The sequence below is a fragment of the Xiphophorus couchianus genome, chromosome 20 (genome assembly GCF_001444195.1).
Source record: "Xiphophorus couchianus chromosome 20, X_couchianus-1.0, whole genome shotgun sequence".
NCBI lineage: Eukaryota > Metazoa > Chordata > Actinopteri > Cyprinodontiformes > Poeciliidae > Xiphophorus > Xiphophorus couchianus.
This window is the reverse complement of record NC_040247.1, coordinates 953,057-980,994: the sequence shown is the minus strand read 5'-3', so window position 1 is coordinate 980,994 and position 27,938 is coordinate 953,057. Positions and strand designations below refer to the sequence as shown.

General features: G+C 40.5%; 1 protein-coding gene across 3 annotated transcripts; it reads right to left on the bottom strand.

The window, feature by feature from the left end:
• Positions 1 to 22: 22 nt before the first annotated feature.
• Positions 23 to 27,095, bottom strand: pxk (PX domain containing serine/threonine kinase). 3 transcript variants are annotated; one of them, XM_028002137.1, is made up of 19 exons: positions 26,840 to 27,094; positions 23,644 to 23,694; positions 22,105 to 22,152; positions 17,188 to 17,374; positions 16,965 to 17,042; positions 15,390 to 15,463; positions 14,862 to 14,936; positions 13,379 to 13,483; positions 12,466 to 12,567; positions 12,225 to 12,386; positions 11,364 to 11,481; positions 11,209 to 11,287; positions 9,990 to 10,038; positions 9,835 to 9,912; positions 8,875 to 8,961; positions 8,714 to 8,774; positions 7,282 to 7,341; positions 6,460 to 6,488; positions 1,622 to 1,734 (listed from the first exon to the last, which is right to left on the bottom strand). In XM_028002137.1, the coding sequence occupies exons 1-18, from the start codon at positions 26,942 to 26,944 to the stop codon at positions 6,472 to 6,474; spliced, it is 1,536 nt and encodes a 511-aa protein (XP_027857938.1). In that variant the 5' UTR covers positions 26,945 to 27,094; the 3' UTR covers positions 1,622 to 1,734; positions 6,460 to 6,471. The 3 variants fall into 3 exon arrangements, with proteins under 3 accessions (XP_027857936.1, XP_027857938.1, XP_027857937.1); XM_028002135.1 differs by lacking the exon at positions 6,460 to 6,488 and having other exon boundaries at positions 23 to 1,734; XM_028002136.1 differs by lacking the exons at positions 1,622 to 1,734; positions 6,460 to 6,488 and adding an exon at positions 6,495 to 7,107 and having other exon boundaries at positions 26,840 to 27,095.
• Positions 27,096 to 27,938: the final 843 nt, after the last annotated feature.

Below are 27,938 nucleotides of genomic sequence, written 5' to 3'. Positions count from 1 at the left end.
ACAATAAGCAGGAGACGGGAGGTATTGTAAAGAAATCTGTTTTTATTTAAGCATTTTAAATTCACCCCATTAAATGGTGCAATCAAATACAAGCATGTGCAATACACGACTCATTGTTTCCCTGAACCGTTTTTTAGGCGAGTTTTCATTCACATGAAGCAATTTTTTTTTAACGTATTTACTCAAAAGAAAAAAGGAAAAAAAAATCAGCTGCAAATCCAGTAAACTTCTTAGAGTTTGCAGCTCAATGCTGCCTCTGTGAATAAAAACAGTCATTTGGACCGAACCTCTAAAGTGCTGCACAGAGATCATTCTGAGATCATTTAAAGATGGTTCTGGACCAGCCCGGATTGCACTGATCCAAAATAAATCATTTAGGATTCTAGCAAGAACTTGGTTTGATTTCAAACAAAAAACCTGTCTCCAACGTGGCTGTCGTCATCACCACAGGAGCTGAATATAAAGTCCTCTATGTACGAAACTGTCACATGCAAAGAAAGAAACATTCAAGATCTCCATCGGCACGATGTAATCCATATGGCACAAAAGCAATAAAACATTTTAACAAAGCTGCATGAAAAACAACTTCTGGGCTCTGAAATTAACATTCAACAACTGTTGGACACAACGAACATCCTGTCAGGTTTCAACTATCCAACCTGCTACGCCTGACAGACACAGCTGAGGGTTAACTAAGCCTGACAGACACAGCTGAGGGTTAACTATGCCTGACAGACATGGTGAGGGTTAACTAAGCCTGACAGACACAGCTGAGGGTTAACTAAGCCTGACAGACACAGCTGAGGGTTAACTAAGCCTGACAGACACAGCTGAGGGTTAACTAAGCCTGACAGACACAGCTGAGGGTTAACTAAGCCTGACAGACACAGCTGAGGGTTAACTATGCCTGACAGACACAGCTGAGGGTTAACTATGCCTGACAGACACAGCTGAGGGTTAACTATGCCTGACAGACACAGCTGAGGGTTAACTTCAGAGCAGATCGGCTGTATGGAGGGAGAACGCTGTCTACTGTTGATTGTTTCCGTCGTTTTAGTCCAGCATCGGCTGGAAGACATCCATCCGTCTGAGTTTGGACATTCAACACATAAAATATTCACTTTATTTCTCCTAAAGTCACAACTTCATTAATAAGTTAATATTCTAAGATTGGACCTTTTGTTGTAAATTATAGAAAACATTTGGGAGGAATTTACTCCTTTCGGTTTTTCCTAATGTGCAAAAAAACAGAAACAAAAACTTTAAATGAAGAATCGGCAGCTTCCTGGACGTTTTTCTGATCGCTACTGGACTCTGGTTTGCTGAAAGAAAAGTCCAACAACATCCAGATGTCTCTCTCTTTTAAAAACAAAAACTGCTGCAGATTGTGCAGTTCTGACCCGTTTCTTCGCAGCAACAGACTAAAACCGTTAAAAGGCAGCAGAAGCAGGAACAGATCAAAGGAACTTTCTTAGTGATTGTTTTCACATCTCTGGGACGGAGCGAGCACAGTGCGGACTGCCGGTCGCCGCGGCAACGCTTCGGGTCAGAACCGCGGCGTGCTGCGGTCCGCAGTGTCGGCCTTCTTCAGCTTGCCTTTGCTGAAGGTCTGGATGGAGCTGAGCAGTGCGGCCCGACCCGGAGGAGGAGGAGGAGAGGAGGAAGAGTCCGGCGCTGTGGGTGGGGGCGGCGCCGGAGGCGGAGCTGGAGGTGGAGCTGGAGAAGGAGTTGACCCTGGAGCGACAGAGAGGAAGGAGCGTTAGAGAGGAGCTGTTGCTGGTTTCACTGGGAGCTGCTGTCAGTAAGAGTCTGGTTCTGGATTCAGGTTGCACCAGATGGACCTTCAGAATCTGATGGGACCGGAAACATTTCCTGACTTTAGCTTCTGATTTTCAACCATTTTCTACAGATCAAACTCATTGCCTGGTTCTTCTGATGTTTCTGTCATTACCCGGACCAGCGTTTGGTACCAACATTTGGTGCCTATGCTTGGTACCAGTGTTTGGTGCCAGCGTTCGGCACAAATGTTTGGTGATGGCGTTTGGTACCAAAGTTGAGGGCCAAAAATTGGTACCAGCATTTGATACAGACAATTGGTGCCAGTGTTTGGTGCCAACGTTTGGTGCTGATGATTAGTACCAATGTTTAGAGTCAACAACTGGTACCAGTATTTGATATCAACAATTGGTATCAGAGTTTGGTACCAGCGTTTTGTGTCAACATTTAGCATTAATGTTTGGTAACGGCAATTAATGCCAGCTTTTGGTGCCCATGTTTGGTACCATTGCTTGTTGCAATGTTTGGGTCACATGTTTGATAATGCTGTTTGGTGCCTGCATTTGCTTCTGGCAATTGTTTCTAACAGATCAATGTTTGGTGCTTGTGATTTGTGCCAGTGTTCGGTACCAGCTTTTGGTGCCTGAGTTTGGCACCCAGATTGTTCTGAGTGGCGTCCAGACAATTTAGCCTGGCAGTCAGGTCAATGGAGTATTAATTAAAACAGCCACCAGTCACTTCGCTTCATATCAGTGATGCATTAATTTAGGACAGGAAGTAACTATGAAGCTAACGCTCCGTTTTTATCTCCGTCGCCATTTGAAGGTCTAAAACTAAAGTCTGGACGTTGGACCCCTTCCGGCCGGAGGAGAATCAAAGCTTTGAAAACGTTAACACTGAACTGAGGGTAAAAAATCCCTCAGGATTGTAGAGATGAAAAACCTCATTTAGTTTATGGATGAATAATGAAGAGAAATGGGAACAAGATGCTAAATATCTTATGCATTTTCATTCAGCTACATATTTTTCAGAAAACCTACTAGGCCTGTTGCAATAATCAGTAAATCACATGATGAATTAAAGCGAGCTCAACAATAAATAATTTATATGACTTATTGTTTTCCTGTCTTTCTACCAAAAACTGGATGATAAAGTCTTCAGTCTGGTGTTTTGGTCTCAACCAGCTCTTTTTGAAGGATCATTTTGTTTTGTTTTCACAATTCATTTTATTTGATGTTCCTTTTTTAAATTTATTTTGGATATTTAAAACATCTTCCAGTTCCACTGCTGAATGTTCACTAGAATTTAAAGTTTATTTGATAATGTGTTCTTGCATTGTTATTAAACCATTATCATTATATTACTTGATAATGGTCTCAAATCAACAATATTATTGTTTATTACAATAATATTGGGGAAAATTTGTCGTCCAGCAAAACCTGTTGTTGTGACAGGCTGACCTATAATCACTCTCTTCTGTTTTCTTAAGTTGTGAAATCTAAGAAATCTCCTCAATGTTTGCTAAAATGAAAGCATTTCTCTTGATCATTCAAAGTCGAACTGAGGACGTTTTCCAGGTTGATTTTGTTCTGACAGCAGCTCCCAGAAACCATCAGCAGGACTGAAGTCCATCCACCCTCAGTTCACTGACTGAACCAGAGAATCCGTCTTCAGTCTGGACACTTTCAACTTTTCTGAAGCATCTCTAGGAAGTTTGGACTACTCCTGAGGAAACGGACCGCAGGAGCGAACCGGGCTTTAGCTGCTAAGAGCTGCTGCTCTCGCTGTGAATTTTGGTGGTTTTGCATTCTCACAGCGGAGGAAAAGCCAGGGTCCGAACTGAAAAAGCAAAACGTGAAGCTAAAAGCAGAGCAGCGGCAGAACATCCAGCAGGCCTCAGTGAAGTTGGCTCTCCACCTTCTTCAAGTCTAACAAAATCCGTGTCCATCAGCTTGACTACATTTGTGCTGCTTTTGCTCTGAAGATATTAATAAAAGTTTAAAGGTCAAAGGTCAACCAGTCCCCTGGAATTACTCAAATGTAACAAAACTGGTGTCAAATGTTGGCAGAAAAATGTTCTGTGGCACTTTATTTGAAAAAAGACTGATATGAACAGTCATAACATGAAGGGGTTTTCATGAATGTTTATGAATGTTGTCATGAGGTGACATTCAGGAAATAATGACACTTTAATGCAAAGTCAACACTGTTATTTAGGGCTGATCGGCCGATAGTTCATGTGAAGCCGATCTCGTCTTATCTATCTTGGCAAAGGTCTAAAAATCAACCACGGCCCTCTTCTGCAGGCTCAACTTTTAACTTTCAATAAACTTTCAATACAAGCTGTAATGCAACTTTGCATTAAAATGTCATTATTGACCAATTCACACTTCATGACATCAGTCATAAACATTCATGAAGACTCCACCACATAGTGGACAGACAGCGGAGCACCTTCTCACATAGGCTGCTCCAGCTCCGCTGTCGTAGGGACAGATACAGGAAATCCTTCCTGCCACATGCCATCTCACTGTACAATAAAAGCTAAATCATTGTTCTGCACTAATCAGTCCAATTTTGCACAACTGCACTGTGGCACACTGCTGTACATATATTTACATATACATACTGTATCTGCATTTTTTGAATCTTTGCAAGGACTGCTCTAAGCTGCTTTTATATTGACAGCATGTTATATTTTATTTTTATTTTGTCTACAACTACTACTCAGTGGTGGTTGTTATTGTGTCTTGTCTCTATGCTGCTGTAACTGCGAAATAATTTCCCTGCTGGGATGAATAAAGTTATTCTATTCTATTCTATTATGACTGTGGCATGTCAGTTTCTTGCACACCCCTTTCAAATAAAGTGTTACCAAATTTTCATTTGTGTCGTTATCCTTTTAAAGGTATTAGAAAACGTTTCCAGAGGTCATCAGAGGTCAACTCCCTAACCCCAGCTCACATCTACAAATTAAACAAATTTGGTGTCCATCAACTCAGCTGCGTTTGTGCAGCAAAAGTGTAGTATTCTTATGTTGATGAGGACCTCTGGAAACTTTTATCTTTAATATAATAGTGGTAAAAACAAAAAATTTAGCTGCATAAATGTTTGACACCAATGCTATTATATCTGAAGAAGGTGGGGGCTCCAACTTCAGCCAGCAGCTTGACGGGCCTGGAGAAACTCGTGCTCTGCTGGGTTTCCTGTTCATCCCTCAGAAAGCAGCAGAAACTTTCTCCAGGACGAATCGTCATTAAAAGGATGCCTCAACAAAAAAAAAACAAAGATGGGAGCAGCCAGGAACCTCAGAACATCTCCTGAAACACTGTCGAGTTTTTAGATACAACTGACTGCAGGATGACTGCTGCCTTTCACCGAACGTTCAGGCTGCTCAGGCATCTCTCTAAAAATACTTTTTAACTTCTAGTTCACATAAAAATACTCTGGTCATTAACTGTGGGCACCACTAACTCAAAACTTAGCTGCACTAACCCCTAAAGTGCAGATCATAAACATTAGTCTGGCTAATGCGTTACAACAGCACAGTATTTAGCGGAAGCTAATGCTAAAGCTCTAATGTTAATTCAAATTATATTTGCCCTTAAAAGACTACAAGCCTCCTCAACATTTTTACATCTTTTATACCACCTTTAGATACTACATTTATGTTTTTATCTTGTTCTCTACTGTCCATGATTTATTTTGTCCCAGTATCACATAAAGTTGTTGGGAGAAAACGTGAGAAGAGGAAACAGAACTGCTGCATAAATGCCTTCAAAATAAGAGCGTGAATATAAACCACTGACTACTTGAAGAATGACCAAAAACAGGTGTCAAATTTTATTCAGCTGAAAGTCTACAAAACAGCAGAGTAAATTAGCATTTTAAAGTTTAACTGGAAAAATTAATTTAGGGGAAGCTAACTGCGGTAAACACCTCAAAGTTAGCTAAACGCTAGATGAAAAATTAGTGTGCTCACTGCTGCTAATTATGTTTGTTTATTATTAAAGTTCTACTGAACTTTGAAATGCCACCTAAATGACATCTTTGAGATAAAAATGTTTAAAATGCTGATTATCTGGTTTGAAACAGAACTTGTGTTTTCTGTCATGTCTGATGACAAAAAAATCATAAATGTTTCTGCTATTAAGGCTTAAAAACAACTTAAGGTAAAACAATGTAGAGACTCTGCAGACCTGGTTCACACAGTAGCTCAGTTTTTTCTCTGTGACAGTTTAAAGATGCAGGAAACTGAATAAAAAACATTTTAAAAACTTCTGAATAAATATTAGTTTCAGCGCAAAAAAAAAAGAGTGAATGCAAAATAATTCAGAGCTAATAGAGCAAATAAATTGAAGTTCAACAGGTTTCCTAATGAGAAAGGTCTAAAAAATTCCTCTGACTCCACACAGACATCCATGCAGAGACGGATCACAATCTGCAACGGAAACAGGAGGAAGCAAGCCGGACGCCGTTGGAGATTGTGAGGTTTTTAAAAGCGTACGCCCTGATGGGAGCAATCGCCGCCGACTTGTTGTGCGCGCTGTTCGAGCGCAGTCATCATTTTCAGCTTCAGGCGCTAACACATTAGGTATTTGCTGTTAGATCAGGGCGTACGACGGATTTAAAAACCGACAGACGTCCATCATCAACAACACCATTCGGTTTATTTTACTTTACCCAAAGACACGGTCAGAACGGAGCATGCTCTATGATGGAAGAGAGAGGGAAAAGATGGCCGTTATCGGGTGATCGGACCAATCAGCATCGAGATTTAACCACCAGGAAGTGGAGGAAGACCTGGAGTCTTTCCAAGCAGCCAGGATTTCTAGAAAGATCTCAGTTATTCTCTGGATACAGTGGCTGGAAAAAAGTATTCACATCTTCGTCTTGTAACAATAAACAATAAATCAATTGATCGATAAGTTAAAATGCTCAATAATTTCAATTTCGTTTTTCTCTTTTGACCAACAATTGGATGACAAAAGTCTTCAGTGTGGTGTTTTGGTGTCAACTAAAACTTTTTGAAGGACAATTTTGCTTACAGACACTTTATAATTCATTTTACTTGTTGTTTTGTTTTTTTATTTTGGATATTTAAAATGTCTTTCAGTACCAGTGTTAAATATTCCTTAGAATTTAAAGTTTATAGATAAAAGAAAATGGTCTAGGGTTCACCCAGGTTAATCCAAGCCATAAAACGTCCTCGGTACTGAAGTATTTGGAAAATGTTGCTGGGTGTGAATACTTTTGCCTCAAGAGTTTGGCTGCTTAGAGAGAAAGTTCATCTAAAAAACACACCAGAGGAGGACACCTGCCTGGAGACGTCTTGGTGGGACAGGAGACAGACAGACAAGTCCAGTTAGACTTCATAATCACACATGCAGGGTTTCAAAACCAAACACACACATGTTGCTACTGATCTGAGCTGCAACACAGCCTCCACCATCGGGGGGCGCTACAGTCTGCCCAACCCTTAAAGAGACAGAGAGACAGGTGTACCTGTAGCAGGAGGAGGGGTGGGGGAAGAAGGACAGGTGGGAGGTGAACTGGCTCCTGAACCTGGTGGAGACAGAAAAACAGCCTAAGATGGGGGAAGAGGGGTCATGACCTCTGGCCTCGAAGTGGGAGGCAGTTCCTCAGGATATAGACACATTTAATGTTTCTGAAGTTTCAATTTCCTTTTATATATACACATATTGTTTTACAAACTCTATGGCACCAATTTAGCTCCATAGTTTAGGTGTTATGAAAGGGAAGAAGGAAGGAATGAAAAACAACTCAAAACCACTTTTACTTGCTCTTCTGTGTCAGCTATGCTATGCAGATTCCCGTTGTCGTAGCAACTGACTGACAACAGCTCCACTAGAGCATCAGGATTTAAAATAAAACATTCAGTCCGGTATAGATTATGTTTTCAGACTTGACGTTTATTTTGTGATCATTAATAAGTGATTGTCTGAACACAGAAGTGGTTGGTGTGAGTTGCATTATTTTTTAACTGAACTGAAACACACCGAATTCTGCAGCACATCTACATGTTAAAGTTGTCAAAGTCAAGCTAGCATAAATGACCTACCTCCCTCACACTCGCTTTTTTTAGTTAAAACGTTTTGCTGATCTAGTTGTCGTAGTTTTGACAATAAGTAGCAAAACACTGCATCCCTTTTTGTTTTTTATATCAGGCATTAATTTCAGATTTACCGCATTATGTTGAGAATTTCACAGCTAAAAATTTGCATCTGCGACATCAAGTTGCAACGAATCTATAACATTAGGTTGTTGTTATTCACTGCCTCACTCCTCCAGCAGGGGGAGCTCATGTCTTGGTTGCATCACCCTTTTCCATCTCTTCCTTCTTCCTTTACAAAACAAACTATAGAGCTAAATTAGTGCCATAAAATTTATTTGTAAAATGTATATATTGGACCTGAAATAAAAGATGTCAAACTGAAAAATGAGTTTGACATCATAACATCAGATGTTATGATCAAAAAACTTTTAATTTTACTGAAGCAAAACTATGACAGATTATTAGGCACAGACGGAAAGATTGATTTTTTAAAACTACAAGTATAAAGTCATAACATTAACCAAAACAAGATGCAAAATTACCAAAAGAAACTGCAGATTTATAAGAAATTTTACATTTAAATGAGAAAAAAGCTTCAATAGTGTAATTAAGATCTGAGGTGAGCAGCTCAGCTCGTCTCAGAGTTCTGCTGCTCATAATTATTTGATGCTGATGTGTTAAAAGACGAAACAATACCAAAGTAAAATTTCATAAGATGATCAACGTTCCTCATTTTGATACCGTGGTATGACTTTGTTGTTCTTATATTAATTTTTTATTCTGTTAATACAACAAGTATGTTTTTGGCTGCTTCGTTTGAGTAAACGTTGAGGAAAAGGAAGCAGTGTGAGGTTGACCTACCAGAGTTGTTGTTTCGGACAGAGACGTCCTCTTCGTTCTCACACGTTGACTGTCTGCATTTCTGCAGGGACAAAAACGGCTTCAGAGACGTTTCTGCTCCGAATCGTCAGATAAAAGCAGAAACTGAGCAGCAGGCGCTAAGCAGCTGCTCCGTGTTTCACCTTTCTCGCCAGGATCTTCCTCCTCTTCTTCTCTTCCTCTGAGCCGTAGTGAGACTGAGCTCGGGTCAGCCGCCGGTGCTGATGCAGCTGCAGGAAGACAGAACCACTCGGTCAATCAAACAACTTTATTTGTACAGCACATTTCAGCAACAAGGCAGTTCGAAGTGCTTTAAATCATAAAAACACAAAGTCACAGAATGAATTCAAAGTCAGCAATTGAAACATTACATTTTGTTCTTCTTACACATCAGATTATTGATTAATGTTTCAGAAGCAACTCTAAACAGCTGGGCTTTTAGGAACTCGGTGCTTCGGCTGTGCTGCAGTTTTCTGGAAGTTTGTTAAAGATTTGTGATGCATAGAAGCTGAATGCTGCTTCTCCATGTTTGCTTTTGGCTCTGGGGATGCAGAGCAGAACCAGAACCAGAGAGGTCTGGAAGGTTGATACAACAGCAGCAGATCTTTAATGTATTGTGGTTTTGAGCCGTTTGTAAACTACCAGCAGCATTTTAAAGTCTATTCTCTGAGCTACAGGAAACTTTAGAACTGGGTGATGGGCTCCATCTTCCTGGTTTTGGTCAGAACGCCAGCAGCAGCAGGAGGATTGATTTTTTGTAGGCAGACCTGTTGCAGTAATCGATGCAACTTAAGATAAAAGTATGGATGAGTTTCTCTAGATCTTGCTGGGACATTAGTCCTTTAATCCTGGAAATGTTCTTCAGGTGGCAGAAGACCGACTCTGTAACCGTCTTTATGTGGCTCTAAATGTTCATACCCAGATTTTAGCCTGATCTCTACTTTCCAGCTGTAATAACTGCAGCTGTGCATTGACTCTAGATCGTTCTTTTTTAGGTCCAAAGATAATAACTTCAGTTCTGTAGTAACTCAAGTTATCCAGAAAACTGCTAACCACGTCTGCACAGTGAAAGCTGTGCGGCGACCAAACCCAGCAGAACCCACCATCCTCTGCTCTTCATGCAGCCGCTTCTCCAAACTTCCCTTTGCCGACTTCAGCACCTCCTTCAGGCGGCTGGGAATCTGACGGAGAACGGACTCGGTCAGGTTTCTGATCATTTCTGAAACTACGATGCTTTTAGCTCTCCTCCCATTCTCACCTTTATCTGCAGTTTTTCTGAGTGTTTGAGTTTGACGTCACTGAAGAGCCTGAAAGATACAAAACAAAAGTAAATTTTACTGCTGCACAAATTGCGTTTCATTGTTAACTTAAAACATGCAGAGAAGACCTGGTGGGCCAGTGTGTCAGTCAAACCTCTCACTGCAGAGGTTGATGTTTAGACCTTTGCTGAGGTACAAAATGCTGATGCATAAGATCAGCTTCACATTTCAGTATCAGCGAATCACAGATGTCCTAGAATTAAGGAAATTGGTGCTGATAAATCGGTGTGCTCCTAGTAAATATGAATGATTCTGGGGTCCTCCCTCTCTAGTTTCCTTCGTATCTACTGTCTCTTTAAAAGGGGTGGATATTTATGCAAACATTTGTTTTATGTTGAATATTTTTGTTTGCTTGTATTAACTAGTACTGTGTACTTTTCAGTGATGTTGTTGCATTTGTTGGTTTTTATTGTGATTTCTCAGGTTTTTTCTCTTTCTGCAGGTGTGGAAGCAGACTTCGTTTTTTTCTACTCTATTCTCTTTTCTTTGCGTTAAACTTTTTCTAAAATGTAAAAATTTAAATAACATTTAATTATGTAATATTTGATTATATAATATTTAACCTATTTAACCTGCTGGTTAACTTTCTCCTGGGCTTCCTGTGATCCACACCAAACAGCACAGTGACAACTGGCTATACTTTAACTAGGCCAACTGGCTGGTAAGGAGCCTGAAGCTCCTGCCTAAACTGAACACAGTTTAGTTTGACAATTTTCTGCAGTCAAATTAATCTCCATATTTTTGAGAGGTAGCATCATTTTTGTCCCAGCCTGTTTTATTAGGTTATTTCATAAAATATTGGTTAATTTTCTGTAATATTTTTATTTACTGTTACTTTTATCAGGTTCAAGTTGTTTCAGTGACCATACTGTTGTTTTTGGTCATTACCAGAGATTCTGTTCACAATAATCTCAGATTATTCAGTACAACATCTGCTGTGTATTTGCTGATCGCATACAACTTTATACTTAAATTAAAAGTGCCAGATTACTTTATTAATCCATTTTTATGTCTGTTTTATTTATCATTTCCTTTGTTTTTATTTGACATGATTCCTTTTAGGTTTAATTTTCTTCATTTCCCTGTAAGCCTGAAACACTGAGAATGAAAACAAACATTTCTTGTGCATTTGGATCTCTGCAGCGGATCTGGACTCACGGAGTCTGGATGAGCGCCGGCACCGTCGGCATGCCGCTCTTGCAGGCGTCTGCGGACAGGATGGACTGCAGAACCGATACTGAACACAGACATGGAGTCAGACATGGTGTGGAGCTGTTAGGATGTTTGATCCAGAGTAAAGTGGCGATACAGACCCACGGCGGCGTGCGGGGCAGACGGGAACTGGTCCAGTGGGACGCTGTCCGGCGGCCGGCCGTACGTCATCTCGTACAGTAAATGTCCGAAGCAGAACACATCGATGCTTTCTGTAGTCTGAAGGTGGAAACAGAAGGTGGTTTTGTGATCTGATCACAGCTTCATGCTGCTCCAGATAAGCTTCATAAATCTGCTGCTGTTTGTAGTTTTATTTTCACTTCCTGTAAATAGTCTGTTTTTATTAATCAAATACTCATTTTCACTGTTTTTAATGGTAGTTTTAATAACTTCACAATATTTTATGTTGTAATTTAACCCAACACTGCAGCATGTCATCCCAATTCTCTAATTATATTTTTTATTTTTGTGTAAATCTATATCAGTCTTTCTCAAACTGTGGTCTGCAAGGTGCAGCATGTAAACAATGTTTATTTGCTGTGAAGTGAGATCAAAGTGTAAAACACACAGTTAGCTGCCCAGAGAATTGTGATTAAAAATAATAATGATAAGTGGCTTAAGACCAGGTCACTCAAAAAAAGAAAAAAGAAAAAGAGTTAACCGGTGGGAAGAAAACAACGGCAGGAATATTTTTCAGTTTCTGAGTGAGTTGCAGAACTTTTGCTGTTTTCAGAACACTGGCAGGCTATCGACACGCAGGTCTGGGTCTGCCTGACCTGGCTGCACTGCTGCAGCTGTGCTGCGTGCGATATGATGGTGAGCTGTGAGCAGCGCTGCGCCCCGCGCTGACTAACTGCATCTTAACGCCAAAAATAAACCTAAAGTTTAACGGGAACAGAAATGGCCCACGGACGGAGCCTTGAGGGACCCCACAGGTGAGGGTGAAGGTCATTCTCACGTACGTTGATCTTCCTCAGCTGCGTGAAGGCCGGCCTCAGGACAGAGGGAACTCCCAGCATGCCGTTCTCCACATCCACCAGCCGACACACGCCGTCGTCCACCATGACGTTGGAGGCATGCAGATGGCCGAAGAACAGACCGCTGTCGTGGAGAAGCTTCAGGCTCTGAACACAGACAGACAGACAGACAGCTGCAGCGGCGGGCCGGCGTTTCGGGTCGGTTACATGCAGGCGTCGTGTTTACCTCCAGGATCTGACGGCCGAACAGCTGGATCTGCTCCAGCTCCAGGCCCTGGCTCTTCTTGGGGTTGCAGTACTTCTTCAGGTGACTCTCTTTGGGTTTCACCTGGACACATCCAGATAGAGAGGAAGACTTATTTCAGGTTCATGTGGAGAGAAAACATCTGGACCACATCCATCTCAAACCCCTCAACCAGCCAGGCTCCTATTCTACTCTGGGAGTTTGTCCTGAAAGCCACAACATTGCTCCACAGGAAGCTATCAAAGTGTCTGCAGTAGTTCCAGGAATCTGCCATGTTTCATGCCGAGCAGCAGACGATGCGTTAAATTTTACCAGAAAATAACGAAGGAGAGAAAAAGAGAAACCTCTAACTGTATTGTCATCTTTTAACCTGTTCTTTATTTGGATTTAGCAGCTCGTTTTCATTAACATGGGACCGGAGATCGCTTCCAAAGCAGGAAGTGGACTACAGAGCAGGGAATTCTGGGTAAATGCAGCCAAAACAAACACGCTAGAGGGAGAAATGAGAGAAATGAAAAGTACAACTTGAACTGGTTCAGATTCACATTGAACAGACTCACACTGAATAGTTTAAAATTGAACTGGTTCACATTAAACTGGTTCACATTAAACTGGTTCAGGTTAAACTGGTTCAATGGGCAGTTTGGCCTCCAGAGTCCAGACCCAAACCCACAGAGAGTCTCTGGACCGTAGAGGTCCAACTTTCTCCACAGCAAACTGGAGAAAATGTAAACAAACTCTGGGTGGAAATAAATGTTTCAACGTCTCAGAAATGTTTCGAACTGATTCAACAGAGAACGTGTGTTTGAAAAAGCAGCTAAAGGAGGTCCGGCCAAATGTCAGAGAGGTACTGGTTCTGTTTGAGAGGCGGCGCATGTAGCAGGAGGCCCGTTACCTTGCAGATCTGGTCCCTCAGGGAGCCTCTTTCACCGAAGGGCCGGACGAGCAGAGCCGAAGACTCGCTGGTGCTGGAGAACAGCAGCGGACTCAGATATGGCGTCTGGAAAAGAACCAACCGTGATTACCATCCGGGCTGGTCTGAGTCAGTCTTACCCAGAACCCACAGGACCAGAACCAGGAAGATAGAAGTCCAAATTGAAGTCTACACTGTCAGTAATCATATGGGTCATCTGCCGGTTCTCGTTCTGGTCCACTGGGTTCATGGAGATGCTGGTTTCATTTTCCACCGGGACTTTTTACTGACCCACATCAACCGGTGGCCCAGAACCAGAATCCGAGAGAGGATCTATGGAGTCCAGAGGAAGATGAGACACCAGAACCACCAGCAAAGATGGGCTGAAGGTACTATCAGAGCAACCTGGGCTTCCAGAACCTCAGCAGAACCTCAGCAGAACCTCACGCTGGTCTCCATGCGTCGCTGTATTGATGCAGGAATTTAAGCAAAAGGAGCCCAGACCAGAACCGACAGCAGGTTCTGTCCAGAACGTGGAGCTCCGGAGGTCCAGATTTGATGGATGGGTTTAATGTTCTGACCCAGTTTGGAGCAGAAAGCTCATTTAAAAGGATAAAACGGCTCCTCGTCTCCTTCTGACGCCTGAGTGACGTTACTTCAAATCTAACAAACTGCTGTTAAACGTTTGTGCAGCAAAATCTCTTTTTGTGCCGCCATCATTTTAAAGATATTAATAAATGTTTCCACAGGTCATGAAAGGTCAACCAGCCACCTCATCATCTTCAAATCAGAGAAAATTTGTGTCAATAAACTCAGCTGTGTCTGTGGAGCAAACATTTTTGTTTGTGCTGCTTTTGCTTTGAAGATATTAGTGAAAGTTTAAAGGTCAAAAGGTCAACCCCAACAAAACAAAATTAAACGAAACGTTCGATGAAATTGGTGTCAAGACTTTGCAAACGTTTGACACCAATTTAGTTTGAAAAACGAAATTGAACAAAATCAGCACAAAACAACAATTTTTGCTGCAGAGTTGATAGGCCCCAATTTTGTTTTTGAAGAAGGTGAAAGGTTGACCTTTCATGACCTCTGGAAACATTTATTAATACCTTTAAACTGAAAAGAAAAATTTTGCTGCACTAACGTTTGACACCAACTTTGTTAGATTTGAAGAACTAAACTCCAAACAGAAATCCCAGCATGAGTTCTGACCCGGTTCGCTGCTGTGCTTCTTAGCAGGATTCTGATGACTCTGCAGTTTTTGTCCTTACAGACGCAGAAAGAAAAAAGCAAAAGCAGGGAACAATTCTCACAGCGCTGCTCGTTTATCGGCTCCGTTCTGCCAGAGGAAACTGCAGAAACAGTCGCAACGCAGCAGTTTTCTCCATTTCCTGATAACAGGAACTTGAGAACTGCAGAGCGAAAACAACTGAACGATATCAAACCCCTCAGAAAGCAGAGAGCTTACAGACGGGTTGGAGAGCAGCTTCAGGGCCGACTGCAGGTCTTTGTCTGAGAGGAACTTATCAGGACCCAGATCCACCTGCAGACACAAAAACAGGCGGTCAAACAGAAAACCTGCTGCTGTTTCTCTGTTCATTGATTTAAAGGATTAACTTGTCACTTTGTCCGGTTTCAGACACAACACAGGATAAAACTGAGCTGCGTTTGCAGGATTTAAATCAAGAATGGACAGAAACATCAGACCCAAGCAGTCAGGAACCACGAACGGAGGCAGTTCTGTCTGATTCACCCTGAACTAATCGGTACAGCGACTTTCAGCTGAGACAGAAGGAGGAAATCCTCCAGTTAAAGGAAAAATGAGAGATTTTAAAGTTTCATAGAAGTTTTTACAGCGTTTTCGCTCTGAAGGACAAATGAAAACCAGGATCAGCCTGATTGAATCCTGTTGCAGTTCAATGCAACGCTCTACTGAGCCACATGCTTGTTCTCCGTGTTCAACGGGAACACCTGAAGAGTCGGGCGTCCTGCTTACCCAGCTCAGCAGGAAGCGCTCTTTAGGCTGCTCCTTATTTTTGATCAGGAAATATTTCTTCCTTATTCTCCATCCTGAAACAGTACAAAACAGATTTTAAAATCTTCCAGAATTAATTCAGTGTATTTAGTTAATATACCATCAACATTTGACCAAAAAAGGAGATAATTAATTTTAAAATGCACTTTTCCGAGATTAAGGGCATTTTGAGTCACATTGGCTAAATCAGGAAGCAAAGGATGATGATGTAACGGCGTGAGTACACAAGATCAAATCCATCGCTCTCCTGGAAAATTAACAACTACAACTTCCCAAAAAATACAGTCGATCATCTGATCCTCCGCACTGTTTTTATTTTTCATATATAAAATAGTCTGTTGTCTTTATAATGCACCAATACACATAACATTGTTTTAAAACATCCTAGTAAGACTTTTCTAATAACTGCACAGTATTTTTATGTTATTTTCATCTCCTTGTTGTACAGTATATGGTTTGTTATACATTTTATTTATTTAACACGTTTTAATCTTTGTGTGCTGCTGTTACACCTGTATTTCCCCAGTGTGGGACAACAACGGATATATTTCTATTCTCTAAACAGTCAGTTTCTGAACTCTAATCAGCCTGCGAGTTCATCAATCAAATTAAGACACAATTGTTTCCAAACATTTTACAATTTCTCTGTGCTTTCTCTTATAGATGAGGTCATCATTTTAAGTACAGCTGAAAAACTTGCCATGGTCTACGAGTTTAACATCAGTCGATAATTATTGATTAGGTTTTTTTATTTGAAATATCTGAAATGCTGCCAAACTGGTGGTGTGACCTTTCCAGTTTTATCCAGTTTTCACTTCACAATCTTTATTTTTAAGCAGTTATGAGGCAACAGTGTCCAAATCTGCTGCTGCACAATTTACTCAACAGGTTGTTGCTAGGTAACCAAAGAAAGAGTGAGTTGCTAGGTAACCAAAGAGTCAGAGAGTTAGTAGATTCCACTATTATATACTTACAGTATATACAGTATTATATTATACTATTATATAATATTGATTATTCTATTGGAAATATTACCTATTGCTATTAATAATACATTTATCACAAGATATATTGTTATTGATTTATTGGCCAGGCCTAATTTCAAAGCCACTAAAGGAACTTTCTCTCTACAACAGCAACGATTTAAAGGATCTGGATGTACATCAACTTTTGCTTTTACGTATGTATATTATTCTAGTTTTTATTTCTGTTTACATGTGGTAAATGTTTCTGATATGCAGGATTATATTACGACCACAAATTTTACTGAACACAGTAGTTTCATGAAAAATTATGAACCACTTTTAAACTATAAATTACAATTTAAAGGTTTGGTGCATTTTTCTTAATAGCAGTAATTAGATATATTTTTTTAGAGGAAAAAAAGGCAGAAAACAAAGAAATGAACAAATGTTTATCAGAGGACAGAAAACAGAATCCTCTCTGGTTTGTCTTGTATAATAATGTCATTTTAGATGACAAAACTCATGACAACAATGCACTTCCCGGCCTGAGAGGTCAGAGGGCGATGCTTACCCATATCCTTAAGGGGCTCCAGGACCTCCCACTTTGGGTCTGACCTGAAGAACATGGAGACTTGCTGCAGAGCAATTTCTAAGAGACAGAAAGAGACAGACTGCATCATCTCAAGTCTACTTTCACTTCAGGATGGGATTAAATATCTGAGGGAATTCAGGAGCTCCTTAACCACAGAAAACAGCAACCAGAAGTTCTTCATAGATAAAAGCTGAGTACCAACCTGTGTAGTTGGCTGAGTAGTTGTTGGGGTCGAGAAACTTCTTGACAAACAGGGAAGTGCAGATCAGGGGATGCTGGGTAATGGAGTCCAGGTAGGCCTGCAGCCCCCTCTGCCTCTCTGCTATGAACTCTCTGTCCATGTTTCCGATCAGTTTCTTTGGAGGGAGCGGCAGACTGATTCCACACACCTGAAAGCAGGAAGTCATTCAGATCTGGAAACAAACACCAGAGGTTTTCCTCCTTCCACAGACTTTTTACTGAGATTTAAAGCTGCAGTATTTAACTTTTATTAAAAAAATATATGTTTTTAACATATCTGTTAAAACTGTCACCATGTTGTGACATTTTGCCATGAGACAAATAATCTGTGAAAATATAGATCTCCTCCATCTTCTCCGTGAGCTGATATTCCCATCTGAACAAATTCAGGTCTTTGACCAAAATCAACCAATCAGAGCCAGGAGGCGGGTCTTAGCGCTGTCAATCAACTCATGAACACGCTAACGGCGGAGAAACAACTTATCGTCAAAGGAAAACTGTTTATCTGCCATCATCGGTGGTTATGCTAACTTAGCATAACCTGAGCTATTTAGCATAGTGACAGTTTCAGCAAATATGTAAAAAATATTTTTTTTATAAAAGTTACGTCCTGCAGCTTTAACAAACACAGATCCCAAGACAAGCTGGACTCAAGCTGGATAAAGACACCAGTTCAAAGTTGGGGTGATAACCCAGAGCAGGAAATGGGTAGAAACACTGCCAGCTTCCTGTGATTGTGACCAAAAACGGGCCAACGGTGAAGAGAAATGTTGCAGTTCTGGTCCAGCTCCAGTGTCTTACAGGACCTGGTTCCCGTTCATCCCCATGTCTCTGCGTGTCTAGTTTTTCTCCAACAAATAAGGCTTAATAATCAGATAACTTAGATTTTCAAGTCTGTAGATTCTAAATATCCTGTTAGTATAAAATAAGATGCCTGATGTAAGCGGACCAGGCCAGATATCAGGGTACGACCCGGTTCTACTAAAGTTTGGCTGCAAACCGCTACAATCAAACATTTTCTGCATTTACAAGTCAGTAAGAAATATCTCCAGTTTCAAACAAACACCACTTATATAAAAAATATATATAAATAACCAAATTAAAGGGCTGAACAATATGGCTGAAAAACATATAAGCATTCCATATCAATCAATATCGATAATTATTGATCATTTTTGTTTCAAATTTCTGACATTTTGCCAAACTGGAAGTATTTCAGTTTGGATAAACATGACCTTTTCTAATTAACCCAGTTTTTATTTCACGCAGTTGTTGTTTGCTTTTAAGCAGCTAAGAGGCACGGGGGCAAAACCTGAAACTGCTGCTGCGCCGTTACTCAACAGGTTGTTGCTAGGTAACCAAAACGTTAGTTGATCCCACCAAGCTAGCTTAGCTAGCCAAAAGAAGTTTAGCGGCTAAAGTCTTTCCTCTGCCTACATCTCCCAGAATGCTGTGCGGTTCTACATCATGGTTCAGTGAATAGTTTTTATATTGAATATTCTACCAGATGTGTCATATTGAAATACATATTATTGATTTATTGTTCAGCTCTACCAGATTATATACCTGCAATAATCTTATTTTAGCAGCAGCAGGACTGAATAGGGAGCAGATATAAGTTTATATTCTTTTTTTTCTCCTTTTCATTCATAATTTCTTATAGTTGTTATCTGAACTATTTATATTTATTTTTAAGTGAATGAATTTTAAAAAATGTCATGAATGCTTTTCAGGTTGAAATAAACGCAGTTGGGTAAAGTTAGTTTTATTTGTTTACCTTAAAACGTCACAAAAAGGAAAGAAAATAAAGGATATTTTATAAACCACTAAATTCTACAAATAGAGCAATATGCTTATACTATACACTTTTCATAGACAGTAGTCTACAACAAGAGACAGATATCTAAACACATTACATATACATATACAAACCAGCATAAGATTTTATAATTTTGCATTTTAAGGCTCTTAAAACGCTCACCAAAAACCAGACTGCTGCTTCCCAAGTGCCGGACCAATAGATTTAAGAACTCTTTTGTCCCCCATGCCGTCAGACTGTACAATTCCTCACTGGGGGGGGGGGGGGGGGAGGTGACACAGGACAGAGGGTAGAAGGAGTAGTGACCCCTTGTATTTTTCTCCATACTTATCAGGTCAAACCACATAGTGCAATACGATATCACTGGTCAATCTATCCGCCAAATTCTTATATATATATATTTTTGTGTTGTATTTATATTTACTTATATTCTTATATTCTTATTCCTTGTTTCTTGCATAATTTAAGGTTTTTCTTGCATAATTTAAGGTTTTGGTTGCTCACATTTGGTGTGTACCTTAGTATTTAATTTGTATTTTGTATTCTTTTGCACTTTACTTACTGTGTGTTATCTTTGTTTTTTGCCTGGGAGCTGCTGGTAACTTCAATTTCCTGAGGGAGTCTTCCCAAAGGATCAATAAAGTACAAGTCTAAGTCTAAGTCTATAATTTGAGATTATTAAATGTATTCCATAGTTTCACACCAATAAGTGAGGCATAGAAGTACTTTATTCATCCCAGCAGGGAAATTACTTACCTACATCTAGATTTTACATTTCTCTTTAGCACATTCTAACTTTCCGGTTCTGCACTTTGATTAAAAGCGTAATCTCAGAGCTAATATTTACCAGTCGGTGATTCTGCATATTCCTGAGCCGCAGCACAAATCAGTCAACCTTAAAAAAAATGTCAAAGTTCAGATTTGGACGGATAAAAATAGCAGAACTGAGACTCTGTTTTGCAGGATCAAGCAGGGGGTCTGAGTGTTGCAATCCGCCGTCAATCAGCGACGCAGATTAGCCAAGACGAAGCTGTGGGAAAACCCAGACCAACGGACCTGGAAAGTTGCAGCTCAGGTTACTGCACTGCTTTTCTTCTTCCACACGAATAATTTACCACATAACACTTCCTGAGTGATTCATCAGGGTTCGTTATTGTACTTATAGTCTTTGCAAAACACACATTATGTTCTAACCAGGGTTATAAAAGTTTTGGTTTATAATAGTTTTGGGTTTGTTATTATAATTTAGTTTCCCTAAATTAAACTAAACTATACTAAACTATAAAAACATGAATTAGACAAACAAAAAGTCTAATTTTAACTGAATTAGATTTTTTGTTTGTCTAATTCAGTTAGTTTTAGACAGATTTTAGAGTGTGTTTCCTAGTTTATTAGTTAAATATTGTTTAGTTTTAGTTTAGATTTTATTGGTTATAGTAGTAGTTTTAGTTTTTCATACTTTGATTAGGTTTTAGGAGCAGAATTCAAAAAGGTATAAGTATTGTATTGTGACGATGTCTACATTGTTTGGGTGATGAATACTCAACAAAAGAAACCATTTTGAAAAAACAATTATTAAATTATTGCTGAACAACAAACTGACTGGTGTTTTATCACAACATTTGCTGTCGCCATTTTGGGGATTATCGCCAGGAGGAGAATGGAGAGCTAGCTTCAGCTAGTTAGCATAGCCTTTACTAGCCTGGGCTACTTAGCATAGCTGTCATGACATAATGACAGTTCAATCACTATATAAAAAAATGTTTTTTATAAAAGATACATACAGCAACTTTAACCCAGCAAACAGAATTAGAAACCAGTGGCAGTTTATTAACGTTAGCAGAGGATGGGTGTCAACGACTCAGTGATCTCCTGGGTGACTGACTACTTGACAGGCAGGCCACAGTTTGTCCGTCTGGGCAGTGTCCTGTCTGATGTGGTGGTCAGTGATGTAGGAGCTCCACAGGGAACTGTGCTTTCTCCCTTTCTCTTCACCCTGTACACCACTGATTTCCAGTACAACTCTGAATTATGTCACCTACAGAAGTTTTCTGATGACTCAGCGGTTGTCGGGTGTATAGGGGATGGAGGGGAGGGGGAGTACAGGACACTGGTGGACGGCTTTGTGGAGTGGTCTGAGCAGAATCACCTGAGGCTCAACATTAGTAAGACCAGAGAGATGGTGATTGACTTCAGAAGGAAGAAGATACCTTCACGGCCACTAAAGGTCAAAGGGGAAGTGGTGGAGGAGGTGGAGGATTACAAATACCTGGGAGTTGTAATCGGCAACAGACTGGACTGGGCATCTAACACTGACGCTGTGTGCAGGAAGGGGATGAGCAGACTCTATTTTTTAAGGAAGCTGAGATCCTTCAATGTGTGCAGCAAGATGTTGGAGACCTTTTATCACAGTGTTGTTGCCGGCGCCATCTTCTTTGCTGCTGTGTGTTGGGGAAGCAGCATCAGAGCCAGCGACTCTAATAGACTAGACAAAATCATCAGGAAAGCTGGCTCTGTACTGGGACTAAGGCTGGAGTCCCTGGAAACTGTGGTGGAGAGGAGGACACTGAAGAAGGTTCTGTCTATTATGGACAATAAACAGCAGCCTCTCCACCACATAGTGGACAGACAGCGGAGCACCTTCTCACATAGGCTGCTCCAGCTCCGCTGTCGTAGGGACAGATACAGGAAATCCTTCCTGCCACTGTACAATAAAAGCTAAATCATTGTTCTGCACTAATCAGTCCAATTTCACACAATGCACTGTGGCACACTGCTGTACATATATTTACATATACATACTGTATCTGCATTTTTTGAATCTTTGCAAGGACTGCTCTAAGCTGCTTTTAATATTGACAGCATGTTATATTTTATTTTATTTTATCTACAACTACTACTCAGTGGTAGTTGTTATTGTGTCTTGTCTCTATGCTGCTGTAACTGTGAAGTAATTTCCCTGCTGGGATGAATAAAGTCATTCTATTCTATTCTATTCTATTCTATTCTATTGTATTTCACCGCTAATGTGGTGTTTGTTTCAGTTAGCATGAAACTCACCATCAGGCTGCTGTTCAGGATGTCGAAGTCGCTGTAGCGGCGAATAACCTGCAAGAAACACATTCTGTCAGCTTCAACTGACTTTTTCCCATCCCTTTCTTTCCTTAAAAAGAAATTATAAATAACAGAAAATATTTTTTCTGTTTCCATCGTAACTTCAGACAGTCAACCTGAATTTAAGGCTGTACAAGCTGTGAAACAAGATGGCTGCCCTGACATCACTCTAAACCACAGTGGTTGGAAAAAAATAAATGTTTTTCCAAATCCATCCATCCATCCATTTTCTAACACCTTGTCCCCAGAGGGGTCAGGAGGAGCTGCTGCCTCTCCAGCTTCCGGGCGAGAGGCGGGGTCACCTGGACAGGTCGCCAGTCTGTCGCAGGGCAACACAGAGACAGACTGGACAAACAACCAGGCACACACACACACACACACACACACACACACACACACACACATAGGGAGAATTTAGAGAGACCAATTAACCTAACAGTCATGTTTTTGGACTGTGGGAGGAAGCCGGAGTACCCGGAGAGAACCCACGCATGCACAGGGAGAACATGCAAACTCCATGCAGAAAGACCCCGGGCGGGAATCGAACCCAGGACCTGCAAGGCAACAGTGCTACCAACTGCACCACTGTTAATATCTATTGATATAAAATATTCTCAGATATGTGAATTTAATGGGATGTGTCATCTACTAGCACAGCGTCCTGTTAGATCAGTATTTCATCACCATTCATCTGCAGCTGAGAGGAATGGAGACACTTGTTGCTTAAAGCCCTAGTATGTAACACACACACACACACACACACATATATACAAGATTTGTTCATATTTATTCAAACTGCCACCATGTTGTGACAGTTTGCTATAAGACAGATAATCTGTGATGTATCAGGTTCTCCTCTACCTGCTCCCTGAGCTAGTAAGAAATGCATCGCGTTAGATCAAAATCAACCAATCAGAGTCAGGAAGCGGGTCTTAGTGCTGTCAATCAACCTCACGTATGCAATGATAAATGCACTAATGGTGGAGAAACAACTTACCCTGAGAGGGAAACCGTTTATCTGCCGTCATTGGTGACTATGCTAACTAGCTTTGGGATTTACAGCTGGATCCACGAACTGCAGTGTAGCAGACTGTTATTAACAGCGCTAAGACCCGCCTCCTGGCTCTCATTGGTTGTTTATAGTCAGCTATAGTCAGCACTGGGAGAAGACAGAGGAACTCAATTTGTTTCACAGATTATCTGTATCAAAGCAAATTGTCACAACATGGACATTTTCAACAAATATGTAAAAAATATATTTTATATAAAAGAGACATACAGCAGTTTAGAAGGTGCAGTTATCAGGATGTTTACCAGAAGAAACCTTTTCTATTAAAACCTTGTTGGAAATAAAAATGAATTAGTTTCTGGGCTCTCTGAATCAAAAGTATTTGGACATCAAGACTAATCATTGGTTTATTTATAGTCACATTTTATGAGATCTTCCTACTATGAGTAAGCTAAGGCTGTGATTGGTGCATTTACCTGCCAGCTGTTGTCTGAAGACACGCCCCTCTGGACTCTGATGATGTACTCCTGAGACACAAAGCAGACATGAGGATTTCCTTTATTCAGTGTAATCCAATTCAACCTTCCACTAGTTTACAGTATTTATAATGAGCTGCTGCGATTGGCTGAACACAAACATTTAACCGTCATGACAAACAGAAAATGTTTGACATGTTTTATCCTCCTTTATCATTTCAGAGGCAAAAAACATTTCATAAAAAGATAATCAAATGAAAAGGCTTTCAGAGAAATCACACCTTCTAAAATAAAAACTATTTTACTCGTTATAAGTTATAAATATGTGTAGTTGGGAGGAAATAGAAAAAAAGGTAAAATAAAGGTTTATAATAATAAATTTAATTTAATGCTGCTAATGTGATTTCAGTAGTTCTTCCATTTCGTGTCTGTTGAGGTTTTAATAAGCGTCACAGAAACTGTTCTGGCTGCTCAGGTTTATGGGAAGAGTTTATCTGATCTTCCTTCGCCCGCGCGCATTAACTCTGTCTGACTAAGTGCACAAGCATTTGATATGGTTTGATGCATCGTGTAACTGGAAAAATTATTACTAAAAATAATAATAAAATAATATAAAACCAGCGTGATGCGTGACTGCAAGCCGAGCGTGAAACTCCTCACTGGGCTGAACCTGCATGATGAGGTCAGCGCTGGTTCGTTAACCACTGAGGCACCGGCCAACCGGGACCAGACATAAACTTTACAGGGAAGACAGAGTTGGGCAGCGCGTTGAGATGTAAACGCCACATAATGTTTTGTTCACACATATGAATCATTCTCACCGCTCCCTCAACCTTTTCACCATGTCAGTGTTCTTCTTAGGCCTTCTAACGAGCCATCATTGGATCCAGGTGCGTTAAACCAGGGAGAGACTAAAATATGCAGGATGCCGGGCCTCCAGGACCCGCTTTGGGCTCCCCTGATCTGGAGAAACTCATCCACACGTTTATCTTTAGTCATATTTATTACTGGAGCAGCATCTTCACAGGTCAGGTCTGGATAAAAAGTATCTATCCTCCAGCTGCAGATGATCCAGAACACTGCTGCTGGCGTTCTGACTAAAACCAGGAAGTTAGAGCACATCACCCAGTTCTAAAGTCCTTACACTTAGAGAATAGACTTTAAATTACTGTCAGCAGTTTACAAACCACTGAACAGCTTAGCAACACAATAAATTAAAGATCTGCTGTGTTAATATTCCAGACCTCTCAGGTCTTCTGGTTCTGCTCTGCATCCCTAGAACCAGAACCAAACATGGAGGAGCAGCATTCAGCGTCTATCCACCACAAACATGGAACAAACTTCTAGAAAACTGCAAAACAGCTGAAACATTGAGTTCCTTTAAATCACAACTAAAAACCCAGCAGTTTAGAGTTGCTTCTGAAACATTAGAAATTAAACCTTAATCAATATATTTGATGTGTAACTGTGTGTTCTATAACTCTGATTTTTTTGTTGTTGTATTTTTATGATGTAAAGCACTTTGAACTCCCTTGTTGCTGAAATGTGCTGTACAAATAGACTGATTGATTAAACATTGATTAGGAACAACAGAGAAATAATTCACCATTTAGTGCTGGTCCATCGCCACACTTCCATATGGGAGACAGTAAATGACGCCTAACTGGATTTCCACTCCTTTTTTCTTCTAGATACGCTACTCCCTAAAGAGGGTACTGTCCTGTGAGGTCATTTCCTTTCCCTTATGTGTGTAAGTATGTGCATGCATGTGCACGTGTGTGTGCGCATGTGAGTAGGCAGCAGCTAAGAGAGATGCTGGTGGATCATTTATAAATTAAACGTGTTTTATTGTGTGTTGCTGAAGTAGTCTGGTGTTTTACTGAGCAGAGCTGGACATTCAGTGTCAGGCTAAGCCTTTAATGCTGACAGCATCTGCAGAGAAACAGAGCCGGTCCGAGGCATATGAGCCTCCACACCGCTATGGGACCCCCAAGAGAACCAAACTAGAATGATGCTTTTTTAAAATTAAAACTGAGTAATACAAACCTAAATCCTATTACACATGGAAAAAATTAGACTTAGACTGACTTTATTGTCATTTTGCATGCACAGGGTGAATACAGAACGAAATTTTGTTGCATACGGCTCAGGACAATGTTTTGAGCTTCCAATGTTGTGAGGTTACTCCAGAATAAAATAAAATACAGTATAAAATATGAATATAAATATAAATATAAAATATAAAGTGCAGGACTGACAGTAAAATAGAAGTTATTTAGCTCTGTACATGTGCAAGGTATAAAGTGGAGACCAGATTTTAAGTGCAGTCCAGTTAAGAGTTCAGCAGTCTGATGGCAAGTGTTTCTATGTTTTTATAGTTGGTACACAAATGGGGTATCAACTATAAACTCTTATTGCTGTTGGCTGATATCTCTGTTGGAGAAATATAAGACATTAAACTTCTTAACTTGTTTACTGTAAATTCAGTGTTTTTCTGTAAGTGTTACGTTCCAATAGTTAAAATAAAATGGCAAACTTAAATATCACCCTGCATCTCAAAATCTAAATTATTATTACTATTTTGTTTGCTACAGGGAGCCTCAAATGAAAATATGCATCGGGCCCCAAAAAGGCTTTGGCCGGCTCTGGATGGAAACTAAAGATAGGAGTAGTCTCTGCAGATTTCACTGGTGGAAAGGTCCAGTAACGATGATCATACCGGGCAGAGAGCAGAGGTTCTGATTCTGTTATGGGGGGCTGGCCTAGCATCAGCATGCTGAGCCAACTCAGCTGATCCCCGCCAGACTGTCAACAACGCACAGCGCCTTGGGCCTATTATCGGACAGGGGGTCCCGTCCTGCTTCGTTCTCCTTCATCTCCAGAGCAAATCAGCAGGAAAGTTTCTAGGAAGTTGCCCAGTCAGAGCGTCCGAAAATAGGCTCCAAGAGTACATTTGGTGTTTCTAATGAAGTTCTGACGACTGTAATTACGCTTTAAAGTTGTAAACTGGGATTTTACAGCTACGTTTAATCTGGAGATCAAACCCCTCGGTTACAGACACACAGCGGAGTCCGATAGTTGTACCAGCAACTACTCCTCTCTTGAGAAGTTCTTCAGAAACATCGAAGCGGGGCCCCAGATACGCCTCTAACCGACGCCAAACGCTGCTGGAGGGCCAGTCCAGGTAAGCACTCACCGTGTGGGACTGCAGGTTCTGGCTGGCTTCGATCAACGCCGTCAGCGGCAACGTGTCGTCCAGCAACAGCCTGCCGGGGGTCGGGAACTTCTCCAGGAGAGACATCCCGGATGGATAGACAGTGGAAGTGGGAACCAAATGCGTTTGTCTGTCGGTGACACCGAGGCGGAACTCCGCTGAGCGCCGGAGGAGTTCCAACAGCCAGCTATCAGTTAGCCGAGCTGCTAGCCAGCAGAAGTCAATGCTGTGGCACAGCGACAGCGCCACCTGTTGGTCTGGAGGAAAAGTATCAACAACAGTTTTCTTTTTTTTCTTCTCCTTCAGAAGAAACGTGGTTTTTTTTGGCGGTTGGCAAAAGACGTTTTGTCAGTATTACCGCCACCAACCGGTAAGGAGTGTGGACCGCATGACAAGAAAAAAGAAAACTATTATGTCCTATTATACAACTTGCACTGTTTCAAAAAATCAAATATACCCTGATATCCTCTGCTTCCTGAATCTTTTGCAATAAATCGACAATGTCAAATTTCCTTTTCCTACTACTAGGGTTCTTAATAATTTTTTTTCTCTCAATTTGGTAATTCCTACAATGCAAAATAACATGTTCTATTGTCTCAAATTCCCCACAATCACATTACCCTGTCTGATGTTTCCCTATCAAAATTATTGAGCAATTCAGTTCAGTATGTCCAATTCTGTACATGAAAATAATGAACTTTTCTCTCCTGTTTATTTCTGTTCTCATTTTCCCAATCCTCTTTTGGATTTTATAAAACCACCGTCCTTTCCTTTCTTCTATCCATAACTTTTTCTTTTTTGTTTAATTATACCCTTTATTTCTCTTATACTAAAACTAACATTGATATCTATCCTTTGCAGACTGGTAATTTCTGTAGCCATCTTGTCTGCCGTTTCATATCGCTTAACCCCATGATGTGCTGGAACCCATATAAGACTTACTTTTAGCCCCATCATATTGATTCTATAAAGTGTTTGTCGTATTTCAAATATATCTGGTCTATTGTCAGATATATTAGATATTAATCAGATATTATTTTGCAAACTGACTAATGAAGAACTAGAATCTGAGCAAATGATT

Coding starts and splice junctions, on each gene's coding strand:
- pxk (XM_028002135.1), bottom strand. CDS start 26,944: ATGTCTCTCCTGGAGAAGTTCCCGACCCCCGGCAGGCTGTTGCTGGAC. Junction 23,695..26,839: donor AGAACCTGCAGTCCCACACG/GTGAGTGCTTAC, acceptor TTTGTGTCTCAG/GAGTACATCATCAGAGTCCA. Junction 11,482..12,224: donor CGCAGCTGAGGAAGATCAAC/GTACGTGAGAAT, acceptor TTCCACCTTCAG/ACTACAGAAAGCATCGATGT.